The sequence below is a fragment of the Rhinoraja longicauda genome, chromosome 42, assembly GCF_053455715.1.
Source record: "Rhinoraja longicauda isolate Sanriku21f chromosome 42, sRhiLon1.1, whole genome shotgun sequence".
Classification (NCBI taxonomy): domain Eukaryota; kingdom Metazoa; phylum Chordata; class Chondrichthyes; order Rajiformes; family Arhynchobatidae; genus Rhinoraja; species Rhinoraja longicauda.
In genome coordinates this window covers 6,300,791-6,327,467 of record NC_135994.1, presented here as the reverse complement: position 1 = coordinate 6,327,467, position 26,677 = coordinate 6,300,791, and the positions used below count along the sequence as shown (strand labels likewise).

The window sequence follows — 26,677 nt, the reverse complement described above, 5'->3', positions numbered from 1 at the left end:
ATTGCTGGCGCCACCCGGTGGTCATGTGGACCACTTGCCCTGATAGGTTCATGCTGGTGTTTATACACTTTGCAAATGTGCTTGGATACAAACCATCTTTACCTCTTCTGTTATCCTCTCTCAGCTTGTCTGGTTTATCAATGATCTCGCCACTATTTATCTTTAATTTTTGACACCCTTCTTGATATTCCCTCTCATGCCATGTGCTCCTGCTTGCCGATTAAAAAATGAGTCAATGTAATTATCTGTCATTTTACCATCACTGCTTACATTCATTTGTGGGGTCATAGAACATCGAACAGTACAGCACTGTACAGGAATTGGCCCTTCCTCCCACAGTGTCCGTGCTGAACATGATACCAAGTTAAACTTGTCCAAAGAGGCTCTCGACCCGAAACGTCACCCATTCCTTATACCCAGAGATGTTGTGTCCTGCTGAGTTACTCCACCATTTTGTGTCTATCTTCGGTTTAAACCAGCATCTGAAGAAGGGTCTGGACATGAAACGTCACCCATTCCTTCTCTCCAGAGATGCTGCCTGTCCCACTGAGTTACCCCAGCTTTTTGTGGCTGTCAGCCTTCTTCAGTTTAAACCAGCATCTGCAGTTCCTTCTTACACATCTGCAGTTCTTTCCTACTCACCAAGTATCCTCTGCCTGCACATGATCCATATTCCTCCATTTACTGCATGTGCATCTAAAGGCCTCTTAAAGACCACTAGCGTATTTGCCTCTACCATCTCCAGCGTGTTCCAGGCATCCACTACTCTCTGTGTAAAAAACTTGCCCCACACATCTCCTTTAAACTTTGCCCCTTTCACCTTAAAGACCTCTGGTCCTGGGAAAAAGATTCTGGCGGTCTACACTATGAATGCCGCTCATAATTTTATACACTTGTATCAGATCTTCCCTCAGCCTCTGATACTCCATAAAAAACACTCCAGGTTTCTAGCAACCCAAGGAATGTCCCCATCAATTTGTGCAAATCAATGGCCCTGACCATCCTTTGAGAAGGAGCAACTGGGAAGGCATTGAGTGCCTGAGTCTCTCCGAGACAGCCAAGTGCAGGCAGTGGAAGGCGCATGCAACATGGAGCTTGGTATAATTGTAAATTGTCCCTAGTGTGTTGGACAGTGTAAGTGTATGGTGACCGCTGGTCAGTGCAGCCTCAGTGGGCTGAAGGGCCTGTTCCCGCACTGTATCTCTAAAATAAACTAAAGACTAAATTAAACTAAGCATCCCTAACTACCCCGCCACCTGCCTGCTCAAGCCCCACTTGCCCACATGTACCAGCCCCTGCAGCTCTCATACTGATCAGACTGACGGAGTTTTCAACAACTGAAACAAAAAGTGGTGGGAGCCTTCTGCAGGTTAGACAGGCTCTGTGGAAAGGGTGCCGACCCAAAATGTCACCCGTGCATTCCCTCCGCAGTTGTTGCCTGACCCGCTGAGTTCCTCCAGCACTTGGTGTTTTGCTCAAGAGAACTTGTTTCCACGTCTGAGCATTGGATGCACTGGAGAATAAGTTTGGTCTTTTTGTTCAGTCTGGCACCCATTGCCTTGTGCTGTGCTGATCTGAAGCGGTTTCATTCATGGAAGGACATGGCAGAGAAGGAAGAAGGGTCTCGACCTGAAACGTCACCCATTCCTTCTCTCCAGCGATGTTGCCTGACCCGCTGAGTAACTACGGCACTCTGTGAAACGTCACCTATCCATGTTCTCCACAGATGCTGCCTGACCCGCTGAGTTACTCCAGCACTCTGTGAAACGTCACCTATCCATGTTCTCCAGAGATGCTGCCTGACCCGCTGAGTTACTCCAGCACTCTGTGAAACGTCACCTATCCATGTTCTCCAGAGATGCTGCCTGACCCGCTGAGTTACTCCAGCACTCTGTGAAACGTCACCTATCCATGTTCTCCACAGATGCTGCCTGACCTGCTGAGTTACTCCAGCACTCTGTGAAACGTCACCTATCCATGTTCTCCAGAGATGCTGCCTGACCCGCTGAGTTACTCCAGCACTCTGTGAAACGTCACCCATTCCTTCTCTCCAGTGATGCTGCCTGACCTGCTGAGTTACTCCAGCACTTTGTGTCTATCTTCAGTTTAAGCCAGCATCTGCAGTTCCTTCCTACGCAGAGAAGTGAAACATCTTGTCCTTCTATGTTGTCATCTTTTATGTGGATCAGCACACAAACAAAAATAATAAAAGAAGTATTTCTGAAGAGAGGATTCCTTCTGGTTACATTCAACTTAAAAATCTCAAGGGCCATACACACATTAGTTTCATGTACAAACAATACCCTGTTTAATATTCATGTCTTGTCAACACAATGTGAACTGTTGGTTTAACATGATGGTCAGCACAAGTAATCAAATGAAGGGCCTTATGTTAAAGAGTCTTGAATGCACCTTTGATCCAGAAAGGCAACACAAGCACCTCTACACTGCTTTGCGAAAGGATTACCATAAATAAATATCAACTGCCCATGTTGCAAGAAAATATGCAAAGGACAAGTTTGAAGTAGAAGCAATCATTTAATAGGAGATTATGCTGCATCTGACTGCAGCATCTCACAATCACAACACGAGGCTCTTCCTGCAGAGTTGCACATTGTTTATTAAATAAATCAACCTCAACTTCTCGGCAACTCTTTCTTGGCATTCTCTTCTGACTCTGTGAAGAGGCAGACACAGAGTGCTGGAGTAACTCAGCGGGTCAGGCAGCATCTCTGGAGAACATGGGTAGGTGACGTTTCACAGAGTGCTGGAGTAACTCAGTGGGTCAGGCAGCATCTCTGGAGAACATGGATAGGTGACGTTTCACAGAGTGCTGGAGTAACTCAGCGGGTCAGGCAGCATCTCTGGAGAACATGGATAGGTGACGTTTCACAGAGTGCTGGAGTAACTCAGCGGGTCAGGCAGCATCTCTGGAGAACATGGATAGGTGACGTTTCACAGAGTGCTGGAGTAACTCAGCGGGTCAGGCAGCATCTGTGGAGAACATGGATAGGTGACATTTCACAGAGTGCTGGAGTAACTCAGCGGGTCAGGCAGCACCTGTGGAGAACATGGATAGGTGACATTTCACAGAGTGCTGGAGTAACTCAGCGGGTCAGGCAGCACCTGTGGAGAACATGGATAGGTGACACAAAAAGCTGGAGTAACTCAGCGGGTCGATACCCTTATTCAGGCCCAAAATATCCCGAAATGTCACCTATTCCTTTTCTCCAGAGATTTTGTCTGATCCACTGAGTTACTCCAGCTTTTTGTGTCTATCTTCGGTTTAAACCAGCACTACACATGGATAGGTGACATTTTAGGTTGGGAACCTTCTTCAGACTGATTGTGTTGGGGGGGGTGGGGGGGTGGAAGAAAGCTGGAAGAGAAGATGGGGCCTCCTCCACTGTCAGAGTGAGGCCAAACTCAAATTGGAGGAACAGCACCTCATATTTTGCCTGGGCAGCTTACAACCCAGTGGTATGAATATTGATTTCTCTAACTTCATGTAACCCTTGCATCCCCCCTCTCTCCCTCCCTCCCCAACCCTAGTCATCGTACTAGTTTCACTGTGATCCTGCTGTGTTTCGCTGTCTGTTATCACTGTCTGTTATCACCCTCGTTATCACCCTGCCCACAGTCAACAATGAACCATTGTGGGCTCCACCTTTCCTTGATCATCGTTGCTGGCTTTGATTTGTTCCGTGTATCTTTTCATATCTCACGTGTTCCTCTCCCCTGACTCTAGGTGTGAGGAAGGGTCTCGACCCAAAACATCACCTATTCCCTTTCTCCAGAGATGCTGCCTGACCCGGTGAGTTACTCCAGCGTTTTGTGTCTATCTTCAACCATGATCATATTGAATGGCGGGACAGGCTTGATGGGCCTGGTGACCTGCTCCCATTTGCTTTGGTTTCCATCAGAACACTGGCTCCACAACTCACGTCTTTTATCCAAAAGCAGATAAAAGCTAGAGGAGAGGTGAGAGTGGTTCTTTCAACGTAAGGCAGCATTCAAATCAATATGCCACCAAAGCTGACACTAATAGATGTATGGAGAAATCTACAGTTCGATTAGAAGCCAGTATATATGGTTTATATCTGTTCCACAGCCCGACCACATGCATCCCTTTTATCAATGACCTCTGTTGCAAGATCAGACATTGTGACTGTTTGCACATTCACCCAGTGCCCAGCTCTGAAGAAGGGTCTCGACCCGAAACATCACCTATCCATGTTCTCCAGAGATGCTGCCTGACCCGCTGAGTTACTCCAGCATTTTGTGTCTATCTTCCATTCACACTTTCTCTGGTTATGAAGCGAGCAAGCTCAGACTGACATAGGGGCAGCACGGTGGCGCAGTGGTAGAGCTGCTTCCTTACAGCGCCAGAGATCCGGGATCGATCCTGACTACGGGTGCTGTCTGTACGGAGTTTGTACGTTCTCCCTGTGACCGTGTGGGTTTTCTCCGGGTGCTCCGGTTTCCTCCCACACTCCAAAGACCTACATCTGTGGTAGGTTAAATGTCTTTGGTAAAGATTGTAAATTGTCCCTTGTGTAGGATAGTGCTGGTCGGCGCAGACACGATGGGCCGCTGTTTTGCTAAAGTCTAAAGTAAAATCTAAAGTCAAGTGAAAGGTAAAATTAGTGCCAGGTCGCGACTATCTCCAAACCTAACAAGCACAGTTCAAAGACTAGAGGGCATAGCTTTAAGGTGAGAAGGGCAAAGCATAATGCGGGTTTTTTAGCCAGACACATGAAGGGATAGAGACAGATAGGATAAATTTAAATTGGTGTCATGTTTGGCATCGACATTGTGGGCCGAACAGGAACAAGCCCTTTGGCCCACAATGTCTGTGCCAAAGATGATGTCAAAACCAACTCTTACCGAGCTGCACATAACCCGTATCCATGCCCCTATCCAAAAGTCTCAAATGCCACAGTTGTATCTGCCTCAACCGCCACCCCCAGCAGCAAAGATACTAGAGGAGCAAGATGGACCACTCCGTTGAAATCGCCTACACTGAAGTGTAGTACGCAAAGGAGCGTAGCGTCCGCCATTTTAGTAGGCAAAACCCGCCATTCGCTCTGCCTCTCGCAGTGTAATCAGTGTTTTGGGGGAACAGTATGTGTGATGATACCATTAAAATGCAGAATATATCTCATCTACCAATTCACAAATTTTTGTTATTTTTCTTTTTAAATGTTTCTGCAACTTTCCATTCTAAAATGGCCGCCATGACGTACTACGGATTTTAGGGTCGAGTGGTCTATCTTGCTCCTCTAGTATCTTTGCCCAGCAGCACGTTCCAGGCATTTACCACCCTCTGTGTAAAAAACTTACCCCTCACATCTCCTTTAAACATTGCCATTCTCACCTTAAAGCTATGCCCTCGAATATTCAATATTTCTTTCCGGATTGTCCACCCTGCCTATGCCTCTCATCAGTCTATATACTTCTGCAGATCTCTCTTAACCTCTGGAGATTCAGAGAAAACAACCCAAGTCTGTCCAACCTCACCTTGTCACTAATGCCCCCTAATCAAGGCGCCATTCCGGTAAACCTCCGCTACGTCTACTCCAAAGCCTCCACATCCTTCCTGTAATGGGGCGACCAGAACAGCACGCAATGCTCCAAATGTGGCCTAACCGCAGTCCTATAAAGCTGCATCATGACTGTTATACTCAATGACCCAACCTATGAAAGCAAGCAGACCAGATACCTTCTTTACCACTCTATCTACTTGTGTTGCCACTTGTGTTGCAGGGAGTTTTGGACTTGGACCCCACGATTCCTCTGTACATCAATGCTGTTTGTTAAGGATCATGACATTAATTGTGTGCGGGAGGGAAGGAGAAACCATGAGGGGCATAAGCACCTGTCTAAAGCTGTTGGGCCAATGGCCTATTTCTGTGCTGCAAGTGCTGTGTAAGTCCATGCAAGAACAAACCGGGTACTGTGCTAAACAGGACGGTGGCTTGTCTGAATAACCTCCCTCACGATTCTTTCATCTTTTCTCTGCTCTTATTGTTTCCAACGCATTTGGGCACTGATGACATAATTGGAGGATTGCAGACTGGAGGGGGTTTGTGAGGCTGACAGTCTGAGAGAGCTGCAGAGGTCCACTGGTGGGATAAATGCCGTGAGCAATGTGCAGGCTGTGTGACTGACAGCATCTCGTGCAGTGTTAATTCCCAGCTTGTTCTGCTCACAATGCGGGGCCCAGTGACTCAAACCAACTTCTCTGCTGCCATCTGTGCTGCTTCTTTTAAGAAGTATATTTTAAAAAAGTGACCCAAAAGAGCGACACTTTGCCGCAGCGGTAGAGTTGCTGCCTCACAGCGCCAGAGACCCGGGTCCCATCCTGACTACGGGTGCTGTCTGTACGGAGCATGGACAAGTTGGGCTGAAGGGCCTGCGTTCATGCTGTATGACTCCATGCAAAGTCCATTCACCCCAACCCCATCTTGAATGTGCACCATCACGCAGGTGTGAATGGTCTGTTTGTCTCTCTTGTTATGAGGACAGTCACAGAACTGATGCACGCTTACTGCTCTCTCCCCTTACTCAATCAGATGTGGTAGTCGAGTGTGTATTTGTCTTAAAAGGGCAGGAAACAAACTTCAAGGACACGGCCTGAAGCCAGACTTGGAAGCGATTAATTATGTGAAATCATTAATAACTAGAATTGAACTGTGACCCTCTCATCGGTGCAGCAATTAAACTCTGCAAATACTGATAAATCTATGGATATTCCCATTATAATTTGTGCTAATGACAATCATCAACAAATCAGTGCTTAAGTAAATATTAATGTATTCAAAATGAATTTTAAACCATTATCACTCAAAGTACTCAATCATACCACAGAATAATTGTGATCATTTATGTCTTAATGAGGTTAAATCACTTCTGAAAAAAAAGGCTTCAAACTGTTTGCAGCTTGGGGAAACATTTTCACTGTCCGAGAGAGAAAATGAGTTGACCCAATCCCATGACAAACCAACCGCTCCTGGTCAATGATGACACAAGGAACTGCAGATGCTGGAATCTTGAGCAAAGCCCAAAGTGCTGGAGGAATTCAGCGGGCCAGGCTGAAGAAGGGTCCCGACCCGAGACGTCAACAATCCATTCCCTCCACAGAAGCTGCCTGACCCGCTGAGTTCCTCCAACACTCGGTGATTCCGTGCCAGTCACTGCTTCCTAAGTGGTGAGCATTACAAATGGATGAATGTTGGCAGCTTTGTTGGTCCTGCAAAGGGCCACCGCCCCAAATCACAGCCTCTTGCTCATCAGATGGTACCCACGTACCCGCACATTCCCGGATAGTGGACACGAAAGGTTGTTGTGCAATGCTTGCCATTGCTAAACACGTTGGAGGCATTGGTTAGCAATTGGAAGCTGTGGTTTTTATCCGATCTAAATCAGGGTTGGCCATGCTGCTGGAGATATGGATGCTCACTTTGGGTTCATCACCATACCTCACTGGACAAAAATGGGTGAACATTTCCCAAAGGCTGTCCTTGAAATCAAGGTTGCCATTCTCCCAATGCAGCTGGGTCACTCCCTATCCAGCATCTACATCCACAAAGACACCACTGCCACATGCTCCAGTGCCGTGCAGAGACGCCAGTAAATGGTGGCTTTGTCCACATCCTGAGAACATGTCTTTCATCAACCCTCCTGGAGGGGGTCATGAGGTGGAGCTTGGGGGTCAATCAACTCCTCCCTGTCCACTGGCATCATCCCGCCATCCCTCAAAATCGCTGCTTTCACCCCCATTCTGAAAAAACCTGGACTCAACCCTGACACCCCAAACAACTTCAGACCAATCTCCAATCTACCCTTTCTGTCCAAAGTTTTGGAACGCGCTGTAGCTTCTCAACTCAAATACCACCTCTCTACCAATAACCTGTATGAAACTTTCCAATCCGGATTCCGCTCCAACCACAGTACTGAAACTGCGCTCCTCAAAATCACCAACGACCTTTTCCTCTCCTCTGACGCTGGCAACCTCAACATCCTCATCCTACTTGACCTCAGCGCCGCCTTTGACACCATAAATCACTCCATTTTCCTCACCCGACTTGAAACCTCCTTTAACATCACCGGCACAGCCCTATCCTGGATCAAATCTTACCTCTCCGACAGGCACCAGTTCATCTCCATTAACAACTGTAAATCCCCCACCACTCCCCTCCCCCAAGGTGTCCCCCAAGGCTCAGTCCTTGGCCCCCTCCTCTTCATCCTCTACCTGTTCCCCCTTGGTCAATTAATCCGCCGTCATGGTCTCAACTTCCACTGCTTCGCCGATGATATCCAGCTCCTCATCTCCACCAAGTCAATCTCCACCACCACACACTCTACACTGACAAACTGCATCACTGAAATAAAATCTTGGTTTCAATCAAATTTCCTCAAACTCAACTGCAACAAATCCGAAATCATCATCATTGGTCCAAAAACGCTCACCAAATCCACCCAAAACTTTGATCAAACCCTCTCCTTCGACAAACACATCAAACACATCACCAAGACAGCCTTCTTCCACCTCAAAAACATCGCCCATCTCCGTCCATCCCTCTCCTCCACAGCTGCAGAAACCCTCATCCACGCCTTCATCACCTCCCGTCTGGACTACTGCAACAGCCTCCTCTATGGCTCACCCTCAAAAATCATCAGTAAACTTCAATACATTCAAAACTCCGCTGCCCGTCTACTCACCCACTCCCCGATCCGTGACCATATCACCCCCGTCCTTTACAAGCTCCACTGGCTCCCCATCCCCCAGAGAATCCAGTACAAAATCCTCCTCATGACCTACAAAGCCCTCCATAACCTGGCCCCATCCTACCTGACTGACCTCCTCCACAGGCACACTCCCACCTGCACCCTCCGCTCTGCTGCTGCCAATCTCCTGTCCCCCCCCATCCGGACCAAACTCAGATCCTGGGGGGACAGGGCTTTCTCCATCGCTGCTCCCACCCTATGGAACTCACTACCCCAAACCGTCAGAGACTCCTCCTCACTCACCACATTCAAAACATCACTGAAGTCTCACCTGTTCAGCACTGCCTTCAAGCACTGACCGTCACATCACCTTCTGTCTCCTTTTTCTGTTCGTTTACTTATTTATCTATTTATTCACTACTCTATGTTCTAGTAATCCCTGTAAAGCGTCTTTGAGTGTTTGAAAAGCGCTATATAAATGTAATGCATTATTATTATTATTATTATAAGATCACAAGACATAGGAGCAGAGTCAGGCCATTCAGCCCGTCGAGTCTGCTTCGCCATTCAATCATGGCTGATCTATTTTTCCTTCTCAACCCCATTCTCCCTGCCTTCTCCCTGTGGCATTTGACGTCCTTAGTAGTCAAGAACCTATCAATCTCTGCTTTAAAATAACCAATGACTTGACCAAGGTAGGGTCGTAAATATTCCGCAAAGTTTTATTTGAAGGCTAAATGGGAAAGGGTGTGATAATGAAGGACACAGGAGAGAGGAAGGATGATTTTATACAGGTGCTAGACCAAGTGGACCTGTTGTGCCCAAACCTCTTCTGCATTGGTGCAACATCCTCTCCTCCCCCCCTCCCCCTTCCCTCCCCCTTCCCCCCTTCCCTCCCCTCCTCCCCCCCTCCCCCTTCCCTCCCCATCCCCTTCCCTCCACCTCCACTACCCCTCCTCTCCCCCTCCCCTCCCTCCGCCCCTCCCTCGCTACCCCCTCCCTCCCTAGGAGATAGATTTAAACTTTAAAATGTGAATAACTTTTAAAATATAACACCGATTTCAATGAAACCTCTTCCATTAGCACCAAAGGGACGACGGTGAGTAAGGTGGGCCGAAAATTCTTGCGCTATCGTGTACCGTTTTGGCGGTAGTTGAGGAACAAACAAACAAACAAACGAGAGTTTTAGTATATAGATATAAGATGATGAGGATAATCGATTGGGTAAGTGTACAGTGTCTTTTACCCAGATTAGGGGACATAGGTTTAAGGTGAGAATGGAAAGGTTTAATAGGAACCTGAGGGGCAACTTTTTCACACAGGTGATGGGTGTATGGAGCAAGCTGCCAGACAGGGTAGTTGAGGCAGGTGTTATGACAACATTTAAAAGACATTTGGACAGATACATGGATACATAGAAACATAGAAAATAGGTGCGGGAGTCGGCCATTCGGCCCTTAGAGCCAGCACCGCCATTCAATATGATCGTGGCTGATCATCCACAATCAGTACCCCGTTCCTGTTTTCTCCCCATATCCCTTGATTCCGTTCGCCCGAAGAGCTAAATCTAACTCTCTCTTGAAGGCAATGTCTTGCTCTCTTGACAGCTATGAACCTCTCTTGACAGGAGAGGTTTAGAGGGATATGGGCCAAATGTGGGCACGTGGGATGGTTGTGTGGGTAATTTTGGGTTTCTGTGCTGCTTGACTCAATGACTATGACTCATTTAATTAGTGCTCTATTTAAGAATGAAAGCATTCTTTTTCTAAAGATAGACACAAAAAGCTGGAGTAACTCAGCGGGACGGGCAGCATCTCTGGAGAGAAGGAATGGGTGGCGTTTCGGGTCGAGACCCTTTCACGAAGACTGCCAGGTCTGACCCTTAAATAATCTGTAATCCGAAAGTCTTTTAAAATCCTAAATGGTGCGTAATTTGCAAAAGACTCGGTGGGCGAAACCTGGTCGTTCGCGTTGGTGTGGGCGTCCCTTCAATATCTAACAGCAGGCTTTGATTCGTCCCCAATCCCTCCATTCATAAACAAGAGGATCACAATAAACTGACTGCAGAGACTGGCAGGGAGGCGGTTCCTCCCAGCTGTGGGCAGCGAGGTGTATAAAGAGAGAAACAAAGTGGTTAAAGAGAGAAACAAACGCCACGCATTCAAACTCGACGCAGGCAACGGTCGGCTCGGAAACGGAGAACTTCCCCAGGAGAAAGTTTGTATTGAACGGTTGGCTAAGTAATATGACAGTGAAATATTGTTTTAACTGATGTATATGAAAAAAAAATTGTCATCGTTATTTGTTTTACAAAATAAAGTTATTTAAATGTCCATATATTGTCCATAAATATTGAAGACGTGAAAAAAAATTAATAATATACAATGAAAGCAAAAATAACTTCTGTTTTCTCTAACGCTGTAGGTGATTCGGGCAATTTTAGATTTAAACTTTCTAATTGTGAATTTTTAAAGTTTCTTTTTAAAACATTTTAAAATAACTTGCTCTTTTTAAAATTTTTGTTATCGTTATTTGTTTTACAAAATAAAGGTATTTAAATGTCCATATATTGTCTATAAATATTGAAGACGTGAAAATAAATTAATAATATACAATGAAAGCAAAAATAACTTCTGTTTTCTCTAACGCTGTAGGTGATTTGGGCAATTTTAGATTTAAACTTTCTAATTGTGAATTTTTAAAGTTTCTTTTTAAAACATTTAAAAATAACTTGCATTGGATTGCTCTTTTTAAAAAAAAATTGTCATCGTTATTTGTTTTACAAAATAAAGTTATTTAAATGTCCATATATTGTCCATAAATATTGAAGACGTGAAAAAAAAATAATAATATACAATGAAAGCAAAAATAACTTTGGTTTTCTCTAAGGCTGTAGGTGATTCGGGCAATTTTAGATTTAAACTTTTTAATTGTGAATTTTTAAAGTTTTTTAAAAAATCATTTAAAAATAACTTGCATTGGATTGCTCTTTAAAAAAAAAATTGTTATCGTTATTTGTTTTACAAAATAAAGTTATTTAAATGTCCATATATTGTTCCTTTTCAATGTGTTTTACACAGGCTCGTGAATCACTGTCTGGATTTTTCTTCAGTTCTTTTACTTCTGTGATCTTGCAGTTTATTGTTAAATATCCAATAGCTTGGTATGACCTAACCCAGTAGCCTTAACATTAATAGGAAAATAAGCTGCAGATGCTGGTTTAAATCGAAGGTAGACACAAAATGCTGGAGTAACTCAGCGGGTCAGGCAGCATTTTCGGGAGAGAAGGAATGGGTGACGTTTCGGGTCGAGACCCCTCTTCACCCATTCCTTCTCTCCAGAGATGCTGCCTGACCCGCTGAGTTACTCCGGCATTTTGTGTCTACCTTAGCCTTAATATTAATATGCAAAAGTAATTCAAGATGCTGCAGATGAACAACAGGTCGAACAGCGTGGGGAGGCAAAGAAAAGATTGGTCTCTGTGAAGCTTTCATGAAATCTCATTAATGTGTAACCATAGTGCATGTCACGCCAAGCAAAAGTTGTATTTACCCAAAAAACAAAGTGCTGGAGGAACTCAGTGGGTCGGGCAGCATCTTTGGAGAGAATAGACCCTTCTTCAGACCTTTGTGGCCCAGTAAGGGTCCCAACCTGAAATGTCATCCATCCATTCCCTGGATGTTGCCTGAACTGCTGATTCCTCCAGCATTTTGTTATTTTCCTTAAAATTCCAGCATCTGCAGTTTCTTGTGTCTTTATTTATTCTATCAAAGGCGTCTACCACAGATTTGCATGTGGACACAGAAAGCTCGAATCCACAGACGTTTCAGTGTCATATTCCACTGTATGTTTTTGATATATCTAGGAGACTGAATATCTTGTTGCTGAGGTTGTGAGACGTTCTACTTTCTCCAGATTTCCCTGTGTTCCTTGACAGAATGAAATAGGGATGTTCCAAACACCAAACAAGTCAGCTAGCACAACAAACAGTAAAGTTGCTCCTTTTATGTACAACATTTCAGTGGCCCCAAGTTCCCAAGATGAATCCCGCCGGAAAGGGTCTTCATGGGCCAAAGTTGGGCCAAAGGGCCTGTTTCGTGCCATTTGACTGTGACTTAAATCTCTTTAAGTGACTTAAAGACCAGAGACTTAGTCACATCATACCGACAGCAGTACTGAAGAATTGCTGCCCAGTTGTTTGCCTGTGTATGTGACAACAGAAATGTCACAGTGCCATTTTAGGGGCAACATGTTCCTCCAGTAGATACAGTGCTGGAGTAACTCAGAGGGCCAGGCAGCATCTCTGGGGTAAAGGAATAGGTGACGTTTGGGGTCGAGACCCTTCTTCAGACTGAGAGTCGGGGGAGAGGGAAACTAGAGGGATGAAGAGGTACAAAGAACAAATGAATGCAAAAGAACAAACCAAAGCCAGCAACGATGATCACGGGCAGATGGAGCCCACAATGGTCTGTTGTTGGCTGTGGAAATGGTGATCATGAGTGGATACAAACAGCGAGGATGACTCCGGTAGGGTGGGGGAGGGACGGAGAGAGATTGTCCTGACGGACAACTCCACGCAGGTACAAATTAACCGTTCTTTTTGATGCTCTTCATAACCTGGCTGTGCGCAAAATTGTATGCTGCATTTGCTGGCAACTGCACTTTAGCAAGCTTGCCCCTTGACTGTGAAACGTTTCCGAATATCTGAGGCGCTGTGCAAATGTCAGCTTTTGTTTGCCCGCCGAAGGAGAAGAGAAAAGTGTCTCTTTAAGTGAAACAGCGCGCAATCTAACCTTTGCCGAACTGGAGATATCCAAGCCCGTAGCGCCTGGCGTATTTCGGGTGGGATGTTTCTGTTCGTCTGACCTGACACGCTTAACATGCAGTAACATTTCAAGTTCAATCTCCGGAGACAATTTTATCCAAATCACAGATAAATCTCTCCCAAAAGCTGTCTCTGCCCTGAAATTAAGGAAGTGAGTGGGTAAGCTATTTACAATGTAAATATGATTAACTGATTAAAGAAAACATAAAGTGCTGGTGGAAAACTAACTGATTATGGAGATTTTTAATACTGGGTAAAATAATGCTAACTAGTGCATTTACCCGGTTTGAAGAAGGGTCTCAACCCGAAACCTCGCCCATTCCTTCTCACCAGAGATGCTGCCTGACCCGCTGAGTTACTCCAGCATTTTTGTGTCTACAGTTTAAACCAGCATCTGCAGTTCCTTCCTACACTTTAAATTAAGGATTGTGATCATAAGGGAATTATCACTGGTGTTTTTTCGATCTTAAGTGTTTAATATTTTGAAAAAAAAAGCATGCAAGGTGCTGGAGTAACTCGGCAGGTCAGGCAGCATTGTGAACGGGTGATATTTTGAGTCACAGTGCCTGGCCGCAAGAATAACTCAAAAGTTGGACGGCGCAGTGGCGCAGCTGTTAGTAGTTAACAGGTAAACAAACAGTGCTGACTGAGAATATATCGGCCCAGAGTATTTTAATGGGTGGAACTCTGTTACTCCAAAACATCAGCAAAACAATCATTTAGACCGAGGAACTTGATTAGTGCGGGTGTCAGGGGTTATGGGGAGAAGGCAGGAGAATGGGGTTGGGAGGGAGAGATAGATCAGCCATGATTGAATGGTGGTAGACTTGATGGGCCAAATACTCCAATACTCTATGAACTTGTGAAAACCCCAGTAACAAGAATATTTCCAGGCAGCTTGGATAGCTGTGGAAGTGACTGATAGCTGAGCAAGTATCTCTAAACAGCCCTCGTTTGCTCGCTCCAATGATTGATCATGTGCCATGTAATTTTAATCCAATGCATTGAAATGCTAAGCGTATCACAAAATGCTGGAGTAACTCAGCGGGTCAGGCAGCATCTTGGAGAGAAGGAATGGGTGACGTTTCGGGTCGAGACCCATCTTCAGTCTGAAGGCAGCGTCTTGGAGAGAAGGAATGGGTGACGTTTCGGGTCGAGACCCTTCTTCAGACTGAAGAAGGGTCTCGACCCGAAACGTCACCCATTCCTTCTCTCAAAGATGCTGCCTGACCTGCTGAGTTACTCCAGCATTTTGTGATACCTTCGATTTGTACCAGCATCTGCAGTTATCTTCCTACACAACGAAATGCTAAGAGTTATCATTTGCAACTTGAATTAGGAGACTTTTCCAGGACATGTTTCCCCCCAAACTGGCAACTCTCTCTGTTAGTCCTTGTGATACAACAAAGTAGTCCCTGCAATATCACAACATGATGAATGTCCATACAATTATTTTCCCTGTGATTTTTTTTCTCTTCCCTCTTTGCTTTTCTGGTTAAGCTTCATTTCGAATCGCAGCAAGAGTCGGCAACATGAAAGGTTTCATTGCGTTGGCCTTGGTTTCTGCCTTTTTGGAAATGTGTTCGACAAACCACGAGGGGCAGTTGGCAACCGGTGGCGTTCCAACCAAGGTGCGTTCCCCACTTCTAAAGGTCTGCGGTATTTCTAGTTTATTTCTGTATGGTGTTTGCCATTTTGGAGATAGTTTCAATTCTCGTGCGGTACAATATTGTCTATTGTCTATAATATTCAGCAAATCACCTCCCTGGCCAATATTTCTTCGTCACCTGGATGAGTGCAGAGAAGGTTTACGAGGATGTTGCTTGGACTCGAGGGTCTGAGCTATTGGGAGTGGTTGGGTTGTATTCCATGGAGCGCAGGAGGATGAAGCGAGATCTGATAGAGGGACATAAAATCATGAGGGGAATAGATGAGGTAAATAAATGCACAGTCATTTACCCAGGGTAGGGGAAATCAAAAACCAGAGGGCATAGGTTTAAGATGAGAGGGCAAAGATTTAAAAGGAAGGGAGGGGGGGAGGCAACTTTTCCACTCAGAGGGTGGTGGGTATATGGAACGAGCTGCCATAGGAGGTAGTTGAGGCAGGTAGGATAACAACGCTCGGTCCGCATTGGCCAAACTGATCTCCCGGTGGCCGAGCACTTCAACTCCCCCTCCCATTCCCAGTCTGACCTTTCTGTCATGGGCCTCCTCCAGTGCCATAGTGAGGCCCAGTGGAAATTGGAGGAACAGCACCTCATATTTCGCCTGGGCAGCTTGCAGCCCAGTGGTATGAACATCGACTTCTCCAACTTTAGATAAGTCCTCTGTCCCTCCCTTCCCCTCCTCCTTCCCAGTTCTCCCTCTATCTTCCTGTCTCCACCTATATCCTTCCTTTGTCCCACCCCCCCTGACATCAGTCTGAAAAAGGGTCTCGACCCAAAACGTTACCCATTCCTTCTCTCCCGCCCATTCCTTCTCTCCCGAGATGCTGCCTGACCTGCTGAGTTACTCCAGCATTTTGTGAATAAATACCTTCGATTTGTACCAGCATCTGCAGTTATTTTCTTATAACATTTAAATGTCACTTGGACATGCACATGGATAGGAAAGGTTTAAAGGCATATGGGCCAAATGCAAACAAATGGGACTAGCTTAGATGGGGCAACTTGGTCAGCAAGGACAAATTGGGTCCATGCTGTATGACTCGATGACTTGCTACATTCCCTAGGCTGCAGATATGTTTTATGACAATCTTATTACCAAACAGATTGAAAATGCTTTTGTATTTTCTCTGTTGATCAAAAGCGAGAGAACAAAGTACTCTAAGTTATTGATCCCCATGTACCTCATTTGCATGTCCTTGTCCTCCACTTGTTGCACTTACTGGAGAAATAACCCTGCTTTCAGTGGGAGAAGATGCTGTAATGTTCCATAAATTAATGTTCTCCTTTGTTTTATTTAACAATACTTTATTTCTGAGTAAATTGGCTTTGCTTCATCATAGACTTCATGAACCAAACCCTATCATATACCTTGGCTCAACTCTCATTTGTCAATTGATATTGATTTTGTCAGTCTGTTGTCAATCAAATTGATTACGTTCATGTGGAAAATCTTGAGACATTTCACCCTGTTAAAGGTGATGTATAACTATCCCCTCTCCGGGCAAGAGGCACAGAAATGTGAAAATGCACACCTCCAGATTCAGGGAGTTTCTTCCCAACTGTTATCAGGCAACTGAACCATCCTACCACAACTAGAGAGCAGTGCTGAACTACTATCTACCTCATTGGAGACCCTCGGACTATCTTTGATTGGATATTACTAGCTTTATCTTGCACTAAACATTATTCCCTTTATCATGTTTCTGTACACCGTAAATGGCTCGATTGCACGCAACACAAGCTTTTCACTGTACCTCGGTACACGTGACAATAAGCAAAACAAAACTATTGTTGTAAATGCATTCTAATGTAAACGCAAAGTGTGATTAGGTCAAAAGTAGCAAGATTAATTTAGGAGTCAATGGAATTTTTTTTTTGCCAAAATGGATGATGCTTGTTGCTAAATGTTTATTTTTGAATCGCTGTGTAAACTATCATATCTTTGGGGATCTATGATTATAATATATATGATATGATATGATGATATGATATGAATATGATCATACTTAAAGTCAGTGACTAATAACACTGGGAATAAAGATGACAATATTGTCACTTGTAAAATCTTCATTAAAATTAAAGGATACTAGACCAAGTGGACCCGTTGGGCCCAAACCACTCCTATATTGGTGCAGCACCCTCTCCTCCACTCTCTCCCCCCCCCCCCTCCTCTCCCCTCTCCCCCCCTTATCCTCCCTCCTCCTCCCTCCCTAGGAGATAGATTTAAACGTTAAAATGTGAATAACTTAAAAAATATAACACCGATTTCAATGAAACTTATTCCATTAGCACCAAAGGGTCGACGGTGAGTAAGGTGGGCCTAAAATTGCCGCGCTATCATGTACCGTTTTGGCTGTAGTTCAGGAACAAAGAAACAAACAAGAGTTTTAGTATATAGAAGACGTACAGAACAGCCTTGCTCAGGGAATGGAAGGATATGGATCACGAGCAGGCACAGATTAGTTTAACAGCATCAGGTTTGGCACAGACATTGTGGGCTAAAGGGCTTGTACCTGCGCTGTACCGTTCGATCTTCTATGTAGATGTGCAGAGAGTGCTGCATTCCTGGAATGTACTGCCAGGGGTGGTGATGGAGTTACATAATGTTAGTGGTGTTTAAGAGGCTTTTAGATAGGCACGTGGATGTGCAGGGAATGGAGGGGTATGGATCACGTGCAGGCAGGCGAGATATTTAACTTGACATGATCAGCACAGAAATCTTGGGCCGAAGGGCCTGATCCTGTGCTATACTGTTCTATGTTTGCTAATGTATTCAAGGGACATAATATTTAGTTAGACAGAGCTCTAGGGGCTAGCAGAATCAAGGGATATGGAGAGAAGGCAGTCAGGGGTTACTGATTGTGGATGATCAGCCATGATCACAATGAATGCTGGTGCTGGCCTCCTCCTGCACCTATTTTCTATGTTTTTGACAAGCGGGCCACAAAATAAAAAGCAGGCCACAGAACAACAAATTATGGCAAAAATTGACAAATTTAGGAAAGGCAAAACTCTTATGGATCTACAGTGTTGGTGGATGGCACTGTTCCACTTTTGCAAATCTACTTAAGGTGCTGCCTCAAGATATTGCTGTCTCAAAAGCTTTCATGCAAGACAAAGTCAGATACTCTACATGTAATAGCTTTGAGGCTGAGTGATAGGAACCACCTGGTGGTGACTCGGGGTAACAGTCCCAGCTTTTGCTAGTTACGTTTGAAGAAGCAGGGATGAGGTGGTGTGACGGTGGCAGGCAGGCTGAAGTAGGGTCTCGAACCAAAACGTCACCTGTCCATGTTCTCCACAGATGCTGCCTGACCCGCTGAGTTACTCCAGCACTCTGTGAAACGTCACCTATCCATGTTCTCCACAGATGCTGCCTGACCCGCTGAGTTACTCCAGCACTCTGTGAAACGTCACCTATCCACGTTCTCCACAGATGCTGCCTGACCCGCTGAGTTACTCCAGCACTCTGTGAAACGTCACCTATCCATGTTCTCCACAGATGCTGCCTGACCCGCTGAGTTACTCCAGCACTCTGTGAAACGTCACCTATCCATGTTCTCCACAGATGTGCCTGACCCGCTGAGTTACTCCAGTGCTTTGTGTACTCCTGTCTTCTGTTGCAGGGAAGTGTGAATGAGGAAAAGCTGCCCCATCTCTTCTTGAAGCGGTTCTACGACGGCCTGTCCTACGATGGATTTGTGGGACTAATGGGAAGGAGAATGGCTGGCAAGTACTAAACCTATTTGAAAATCAAGAAACTTTCTCTTTGGTCATGTTGGTCAATGGTTCTTTATTGTCAGTGAAATTCCTATTTTGCATACAGTTCAGTAAAGTAAGCACAATGCCTGATGAGTACAAAGTGCATAGAAATAGTCCACTGAGATCACATGCAAGAGTCACCAGTTTTGGCGCCGTTTTCAAAGTCCACGCACTTGGTCACTTGGAGTAATGTCCGATCCAGGTTAAGAGGATGGTGCCAGGACTAGAGGGTGTGAGCTACAGGGAGAGGTTAAGTAGGCTGGGTTTCTATTCCATAGAGCGCAGGAGGATGAGGGAAGATCTTGTAGAGGTGGACAAAATCATGAGAGGAATAGATCGGGTAGATGTACAGAGTCTTTTACCCAGAGATGGGGAATTGAGGACCAGAGGACATAGGTTCAAGGTGAAGGAGAAAAGATTTAATAGAAATGTGAGGGGTAACTTTTTCACAAAGGGTGGTGGGTGTATGGAACAAGCTGCCAGAGGAGGTAACAGTTGGACAGGTACATGGATAGGACAGGTTTAGAGGGATATGGACCAAGTGCAGGCAAGTGGGACTAGTGTAGCTGGGACATGTTGGCCGGTGTGGGCGAGTTGGGCTGAAGGGCCTGTTTCCACACGCTATCACTCTATGACTGGGACAGGATGACTGGAGTTATAAAGACAGACTGGAGGTTTTTTTTCCTGGACTGCAGGAGGCTGAGGGGCAATATATAGAGGTAAATAAAATCATAAGGTGGATGATCACTCTTTTCCTGACGGTAGGAGAGTCTAAAACTAAAGTGAGAATGAGACCACACAGATTGGAGGAACAGCACCTCGAATTTCACTCGGGCAGCTTACATCCAGCGATACCAATATTGATGTCGCTAATATCAAGTAGCCCCTGCATTCCTTCCCTCGCCTGTCCCCCCCCCCCCCCCCCCCCCAGTTGCCCTACGAGTTCCACTGTTCGCACCCTTGCATCCCTTTGTTATCTCCTCTTCCCCAGCCAACAATGGGCCCTTGTGGGCTCCACCCTCCTTTGGTCATCGGCTGGCGGCCCTGCTTTGTTCTGGCCTTATCTTCCCTCCCTTCTACTTTCGGTCTGAAGGTTTGACACGAAATGTCACCCATTCCCTTTCCCGCTGAGTTACTCCAGCTTTTTGTGCCTATCTTCGGTCTAAACCAGCGTCTGCAGTTCCTTCCGACACACTGGCAAGTTGGGCCTCGAGGACTGTTTCTGTGCTGCGTAACTCTACGACTCAATGCGTCTTATTTATTTTGCAGGTATAAAGGAAAATCCTGTGGCTCAGAAACGTAAGTGATCACAAACAGATTTTTTTTAAAAAAGACACAAAGTGCTGAAGTAACTCTGGGTCACATGGCATTTCTGGAGAACATGGATAGGTGAGGTTTTGGGTGAAAGTCCTTCAGACTAATTGTAGTGGGGGGGGGGGGGGGGGGGGGGAGGAGGAGAGAGGAGGGAGAAAGCTGGAAGAGAGGTGGGGCAGGACTGTGGGATGAAGGGTCCTGACCCGAAACGTCACTTATCCATATGCTGCAGAGATTCTGCCTGATCTGCCAAGTTACTCCAACACTTTGTGTCCTATTGTGTAAACCAGCATCTGCAGTTCCTTGTTTCTGGGGAATAATGGTATATCTCTTTCAGAAATTAACTTTACACCATTAAATAAATGATTAAAAACTGGACATGACCTCAAATGCTAAATTACGATAACATTGTTTTAGAATGGGTGCAGAATGACTGGGTGCAGATTTCGGAAGGGTAATACAACTGGAAATTAATGTTCAGAAGGAAAGTCGGTAAAGAGGTGTGATGGGCATAGGTTGACCCGTTGGTGCCCGTCTTGTGCCTTTGCCAGGCGGAATCTCACTCACCCACTCTCTGATCCCACATTTGGTCACTTGTGTTTAATTTAGAGATACAGCACAGAAACAGGCCCTTCGTCCCACCAAATCTGTGCAGGCCAGCGATCCTCGCACACTAACACTATCCAACACACGAGGGACAATTTACAATCTTTACCGAAGCCGGAAACCGAAAGAAGAAACGAGGAAACGAAAGACACGAAAGAAGCACCCGAGGAAAACCCACGTGGGTCACGGAGAACGTATACACTCTATATAAACTCTATATTGAGTTAGATGTGGCCCTTGTGGCTAAAGGGATCAGGGGGTATGGAGAGAAGGCAGGTACGGGATACTGAGTTGGATGATCAGCCATGATCATATTGAATGGCGGTGCGTACAGGCTCGAAGGGCCGAATGGCCTACTCCTGCACCTATTTTCCATGTGTCTGTTTCTATACAGACAGCACCTGTAGTCAGTATAAGAAAATAACTGCAGATGCTGGTACAAATCGAAGGTATTTATTCACAAAATGCTGGAGTAACTCAGCAGGTCAGGCAGCATCTCAGGAGAGAAGGAATGGGTGACGTTTCGGGTCGAGACCCTTCTTCACCTGTAGTCAGGATCGAACCAGGGTCTCTGGTGCTGTGAGGCAGCAACTCTACCGCTGCCCCACCTGATAACATGTGCGTGCGTGGTAATGTGTTGCAGTGAGGTGATGAACACCTGCCGGAGACCACGGAGAATAAACAGGAGCACGCCCAAACTGTTGGGCGTACAGCCGCGTATTTCAGTGCATTAGAGATCAACGCTTTACTGACCAATTTCAATATCTTTGAATTCTTCACTATGAGAAAACAGTGCAAAAAGGCAGTCTTGCATTTAGTTTTTTAATTGCACATTAGACATACGGCACGGATACAGGCCCTTCTGCCCACCGAGACCGTGCTGACCAGTACACTAGCACTATCCAACACACTAGGAACAATCTAGAGGGCCAATTAACCTGTACGTCTTTGGAGAGTGGGAGGAAACCGGAGCACCCAGAGGAAACCCACACGGTAACAGGGTACAAACTCCACACACACAGCACCCGTAGTCAGGATGGAACCCGGGTCTCTGGTGCTGTGAGGCAGCAACTCTACCGCTGCGCCACCGGTACTCCTACTCCTTCGGTTCTTTTCCCAATCATTCGGCTGACTAAATAAATGTTTTGAGTGAAATACAAAGTGCTGGAGTAACTCAGTTGAGTTACTCCAGCATTTTGGGTCTTATTTTGGAAACTGGCATTTGCAGTTCCTTGTGTCGCTCTAAAATTTAAGTGTTGTGATAATCACAAACCATTCACTGGGCTTTTCAGGGCCAGCTTGTCGGTGGGCAAGGCTGGCATGAGGGTTAAGATAGCCCTGGGCACCAACATTAAGTGGTCCAGTGCAGCAGCTGGGAGCCTGAGACTGAACACAATTAAACATCCTGCTGGACTGTTAAAGGAATGACTTTTCTTTCATCCACAGGGGACTTGGATGATTTTTTTGTTGGTCTGATGGGAAGACGAAACATGGAACTGGGTGAGGTTGAATCTCTTAAAGTTATATATTAGATGTTTGATTGATTGATTGATTGAAAGATACAGATTGGAAACAGAACCTTCTGCCCACTGAGTCCACACTGACTATCGATCACCGGTTCACACTAGTTCTATGTTAACCCCTTTTCTCATCCACTCCCAACACACTTGGAGAAATTTACAGAGGGCCAATTAATCTGCAAACCCGCACGTTTTTGGGATGTGGGAGGAAACCGGAGCACCCGGAGGAAGCCCACGCGGTCACGGGGAGAGCGTGCAAACTGCACATGTGATACAGTATGTTTCTATAAGCAGGGTCCTGGGACAGCAGGTCAGGTTTTTAAACTAATGGAGAGAGAAAAATGGAGCCAATATTACAAATGGATGACAGGCAGATGTGGCCGCTTCTGATACAGACTTTAGATGTCAGAGATTCAGTGTGGAAACAGGCCCTTCAGCCCCACTGAGTCTGCACACCAACACTAGCTCAATCCTACACACCAGGGACAATTTTTTAAAAACAATTTTACTGAAGATAATAATTAACCACAAACCTGTACATCTTTGGAGTGTGGGAGATCTTGACGAAGATATTGGAGAAAACCCACACAGCTGCGGGAGGGGGGGGGGGGGGGAACGTGCAAACTCCGTACAGACAGCACCCGTAGTCAGGATGGAACCTGGGTCTCTGGCGCTGTGAGGCAGTAACTCTACCGCTGCACCGCCCCCTGCACAGTGAGAGAAAACCTGCCCAAATGATCTTTAACGCCTACACAACACCAGGCTCCTCTGCAACTTAAAAATAACTTGATTTCTCTTTCCCAGTTCTGCCAAGGTTTTTGCCCAGGTTTCAGACCTGAAACATTAACCATAAGTAAATCTTTGTGACATTCTCACATATTGAAGAACAACACAGAATCACGAGAATGGTTGAGAAATAGGAAACCGCGTTCTAGAAACAAAAGAATCGGGGCAAGCTGACAAAAGCAACAAAATAACATATTTCCCTTTCTTCTGCAATCCATTTCAATAGACAATCGGTGCAGGAGTAGGCCATTCGGCCCTTCTAGCCAGCACCGCCATTCAATGTGATCATGGCTGATAATCCACAATCAGTACCCCGTTCCTGCCTTCTCCCCATACCCCCTGTCTCCGCTATCCTTATGAGCTCTATCTAGCTCTCTCTTGAATGCATTCAGAGAATTGCCCTCCACTGCCTTTTGAGGCAGAGAATTCCACAGATTTACAACTCTCTGACTGAAAACGTTTTTCCTCGTCTCCGTTCTAAATGGCCTACCCCTTATTCTTAAACTGTGGCCCCTGGTTCTGGACTCCCCCAACATTGGGAACATGTTTCCTGCCTCTAACGTGTCCAGCCCCTTAATAATCTTATGTGTTTCGATAAGATCCCCTCTCATCCTTCTAAATTCCAATGTATACAAGCCTAGCCGCTCCAGTCTTTCAACATATGACAGTCCCGCCATTCCGGGAATTAACCTAGTAAACCTACGCTGCATGCCCTCAATAGCAAGAATATCCTTCCTCAAATTTGGAGACCAAAACTGCACCAAAATTGCAGACCAAATTTGGAGACCAAAATTGCAATTTCACATTCCAATTTCTTATCGAAACAAAAAAAAATGCAAGTGAACACTTAGCAGGTCGGGCAGCATCTGCGGAGAGGGAAATAGAAGTGAGGGTTCAGAGTCAACATTAACTGTTTGCCTTTCCACAGATGCTGCCTGACCTGCTGTGCTTACCAGCAATCTCGGTTTTTTATGACTGAAATTCAAATGAGGCCAGATGATCTGAAGCATCTATAGAACAGCAGCCTAGGCCTTGCTTAATTTCCATTGAAAGACGCACCCTTCAGTGTGCCTCAAGGTGTCAGCTTGGATTACGAGCTCCAGTCCCTGAAGTAGGACTCAAACTCACAATCTCTTAGCTCGAAGTCTGGCAAAATTGCACCAACTGTGCAAAAAACCGAAATATTAATTTTGAATATCACATTTAAACAGATGAATCAACTGCTCTTAATGAAGATGACCCAGGGAGAAAAGGGCATGGAACCTCCACCAGTTGCAAGCTGAGGTAATAATTTACATTCCAAAGACGTGCGGGTTTGTGGATAATTTCATGGCCTGCAACGCTATGTCAGCTCATGAAGCTGTACATCACTCAGCCACGTGGCCAAGGCTGACTCTCTCCACTGAGCGGCCTGGAGCTGATGTCGGCTCTCAGCACAGACCAGCTGTGATTCGTGCATCTACTTGGTCCGATCCCGGGAATTTATTGGGTGAACATAAAGATGACCGTTTGACGGCACTGGAGTTTCAAAGGATGAGTGGGGGCCTTAGTGAATAGTGAGCGGCCTGGATAAAGTGGATGTGGAGAGGATATTTCCACTAGTGGGAGAGTCTAGGACCAGAGGGCACAGCCTCAGAATTAAAGGACGTACCTTTAGAAAGGAGATGGAGGAATTTCTTTAGTCGGAGAATCTGTGGAATTCATTGCCAAGTCAATGGATATTTTTTAAGGCGGAGATTGACAGATTCTTGACTAGTACGGGCGTCTTGGGTTACGGGGAGAAGGCAGGAGAATGAGATAGATCAGCTGTGATTGAATAGACTTGATGGACCGAATGGCCTAATTCTGCTCCTGGAACGTATGAACGTACTGAGACCAGCTGTAAATTAAACAAAGCTCTGCTCTGCCTTTAGGACTTGTGGGTCCATTTAACGTCGGAAGCAAGCGGAGCCATTAGAAGGAAGTGATTGTTCCATCTACCAAAGCGCGCACCTTCCCAGAATAAGCTAGTATATTTGTTTGACATAACCTTATTTACAGTCAAATTATGTTTGTATTCAACCTCTGTGCGGGTGTGCTGACTCTGGTTCTAGAATCCGTGGCCTTCATCACCAGCCAAGGAGATGAGGCAGAAGTGCGTGGCGAGAACAATTCTAGCGCTGGAAATGGTGTTCTATTGTATTCTATCCCCTCTACTGTCCAGTCCAAATAAATACATTTTTATTTAACGTTAAGATTTCAGTGTATTCTGCCCATGTTTTGTGTATCTGCAATCAGTGTGTGTGTGTGTGTGAGGTTAAAGAATGTTTCAGAGGGCTACACGTATGTTCTCCATCTCTTGAACTGCTGTCTTTTTCATCACACTCCACCAAATGCACATGTCTTTCTGGCTACAGGATTCACCTTCCTCACCACAATCAGCTTCTTCCTTTGCAATAGCAACGGAGTTGCCGCCTCAGGCCAGACACCCGGGTTCGATCCCGACTACGGGTGCTGCCTGTACAGAGTTTGCTCCCTCTGGCCTTCTCCAGGATTTCCAGTTTCCCCCCTCACTCCAAGGACGTAGAGGTTTGGAGGTTAATTGGCTTGGTATAATTGTAAATTGTTCCCAGCGTGTGTAGGATAGTGTAAGTGTGCGGGGATCGCTGGTGGGTGCGGACCCGGTGGGCTGAAGGGCCCGTTTCCACGCTGTATCTCTGAACTAAACTTTGGAATAATGTGGATCAGCACTTGTGCAGCTGTGAATCCACTTCAATCCTTCTGACAGGCTTATCCACAACCATAACCCATTGCTGCAATCCTGTCCTTCTAAACAATCATTGAGAAGATAGCCTGCAAGATGGAGGCACTCGGCTTGAAAGCAATAAGGGACAATCAGCAACCTCATCTCCACATATAAAACAGCAAACTGCTGTTTGTAACGCTAGCTAAATTGGTGATCTCCTGACTGAACATTCTTGCAGTCTGGTGTGATCTGTTCTTCGTTTCTTGTATTTGGGTGTGCTACTGAAGTGGTCCAACACTATCGTTAGTAATTACCTGCAGTCTTGACGAGCCTTTTTCTCCCTCTCTGGAATAGGTCACGCTGAGCCTAAAGAATAAAAATCAGCATGCAGTTACAGGAATGATTTAGAGGGTGGAATCTTTATTAAAAGAAGCTATTTTAAATGAAGAATCCCCCTGAAAAAACTCAATTTGTCATTGAATTTTCCTCCCATGAATTAATGACATTGTTTAACCATAACATTTTATTTTAAATGATAGCAGGAAAAGCAAAAATTTTAAAGCTTCCTGTGACTAAAATGCATTATTTGACACCAATAATTAAGTCGTCACCAAATGAGTCACAAGAGTATGTGGCAGAAATGTGCCCTCTCTTTGCACGACCTACCAAAGTCCACGCACTGTGTCAAGGATGTGGAATTAATGGTAGCTCCAGTTTGCTTTGAGCCAGAGACTGGGAGAAC

The 26,677-nt window shown here is 45.5% G+C and overlaps 1 protein-coding gene and 1 long non-coding RNA gene across 4 annotated transcripts in view; both read left to right on the top strand.

Moving 5' to 3' along the window:
* LOC144611983 (uncharacterized) overlaps positions 1-3,820 on the top strand; it is a 36,785-nt gene extending 32,965 nt beyond the window's left edge. The window contains exon 3 of the long non-coding RNA XR_013549601.1: positions 3,749-3,820. This is a non-coding gene — a long non-coding RNA (uncharacterized LOC144611983). The remainder of the gene's footprint in view (positions 1-3,748) is intronic.
* Positions 3,821-10,816: 6,996 nt separating this feature from the next.
* On the top strand, positions 10,817-25,444 carry LOC144611969 (tachykinin-3-like). 3 transcript variants are annotated; one of them, XM_078431335.1, is made up of 7 exons: positions 10,817-10,970; positions 15,056-15,186; positions 18,849-18,951; positions 20,254-20,283; positions 22,351-22,404; positions 24,422-24,494; positions 25,124-25,444. In XM_078431335.1, the coding sequence occupies exons 2-7, from the start codon at positions 15,088-15,090 to the stop codon at positions 25,140-25,142; spliced, it is 378 nt and encodes a 125-aa protein (XP_078287461.1). In that variant the 5' UTR covers positions 10,817-10,970; positions 15,056-15,087; the 3' UTR covers positions 25,143-25,444. The 3 variants fall into 3 exon arrangements, with proteins under 3 accessions (XP_078287461.1, XP_078287460.1, XP_078287459.1); XM_078431334.1 differs by having other exon boundaries at positions 10,820-10,947; XM_078431333.1 differs by having other exon boundaries at positions 10,820-10,961.
* The last annotated feature ends 1,233 nt before the right edge of the window (positions 25,445-26,677 follow it).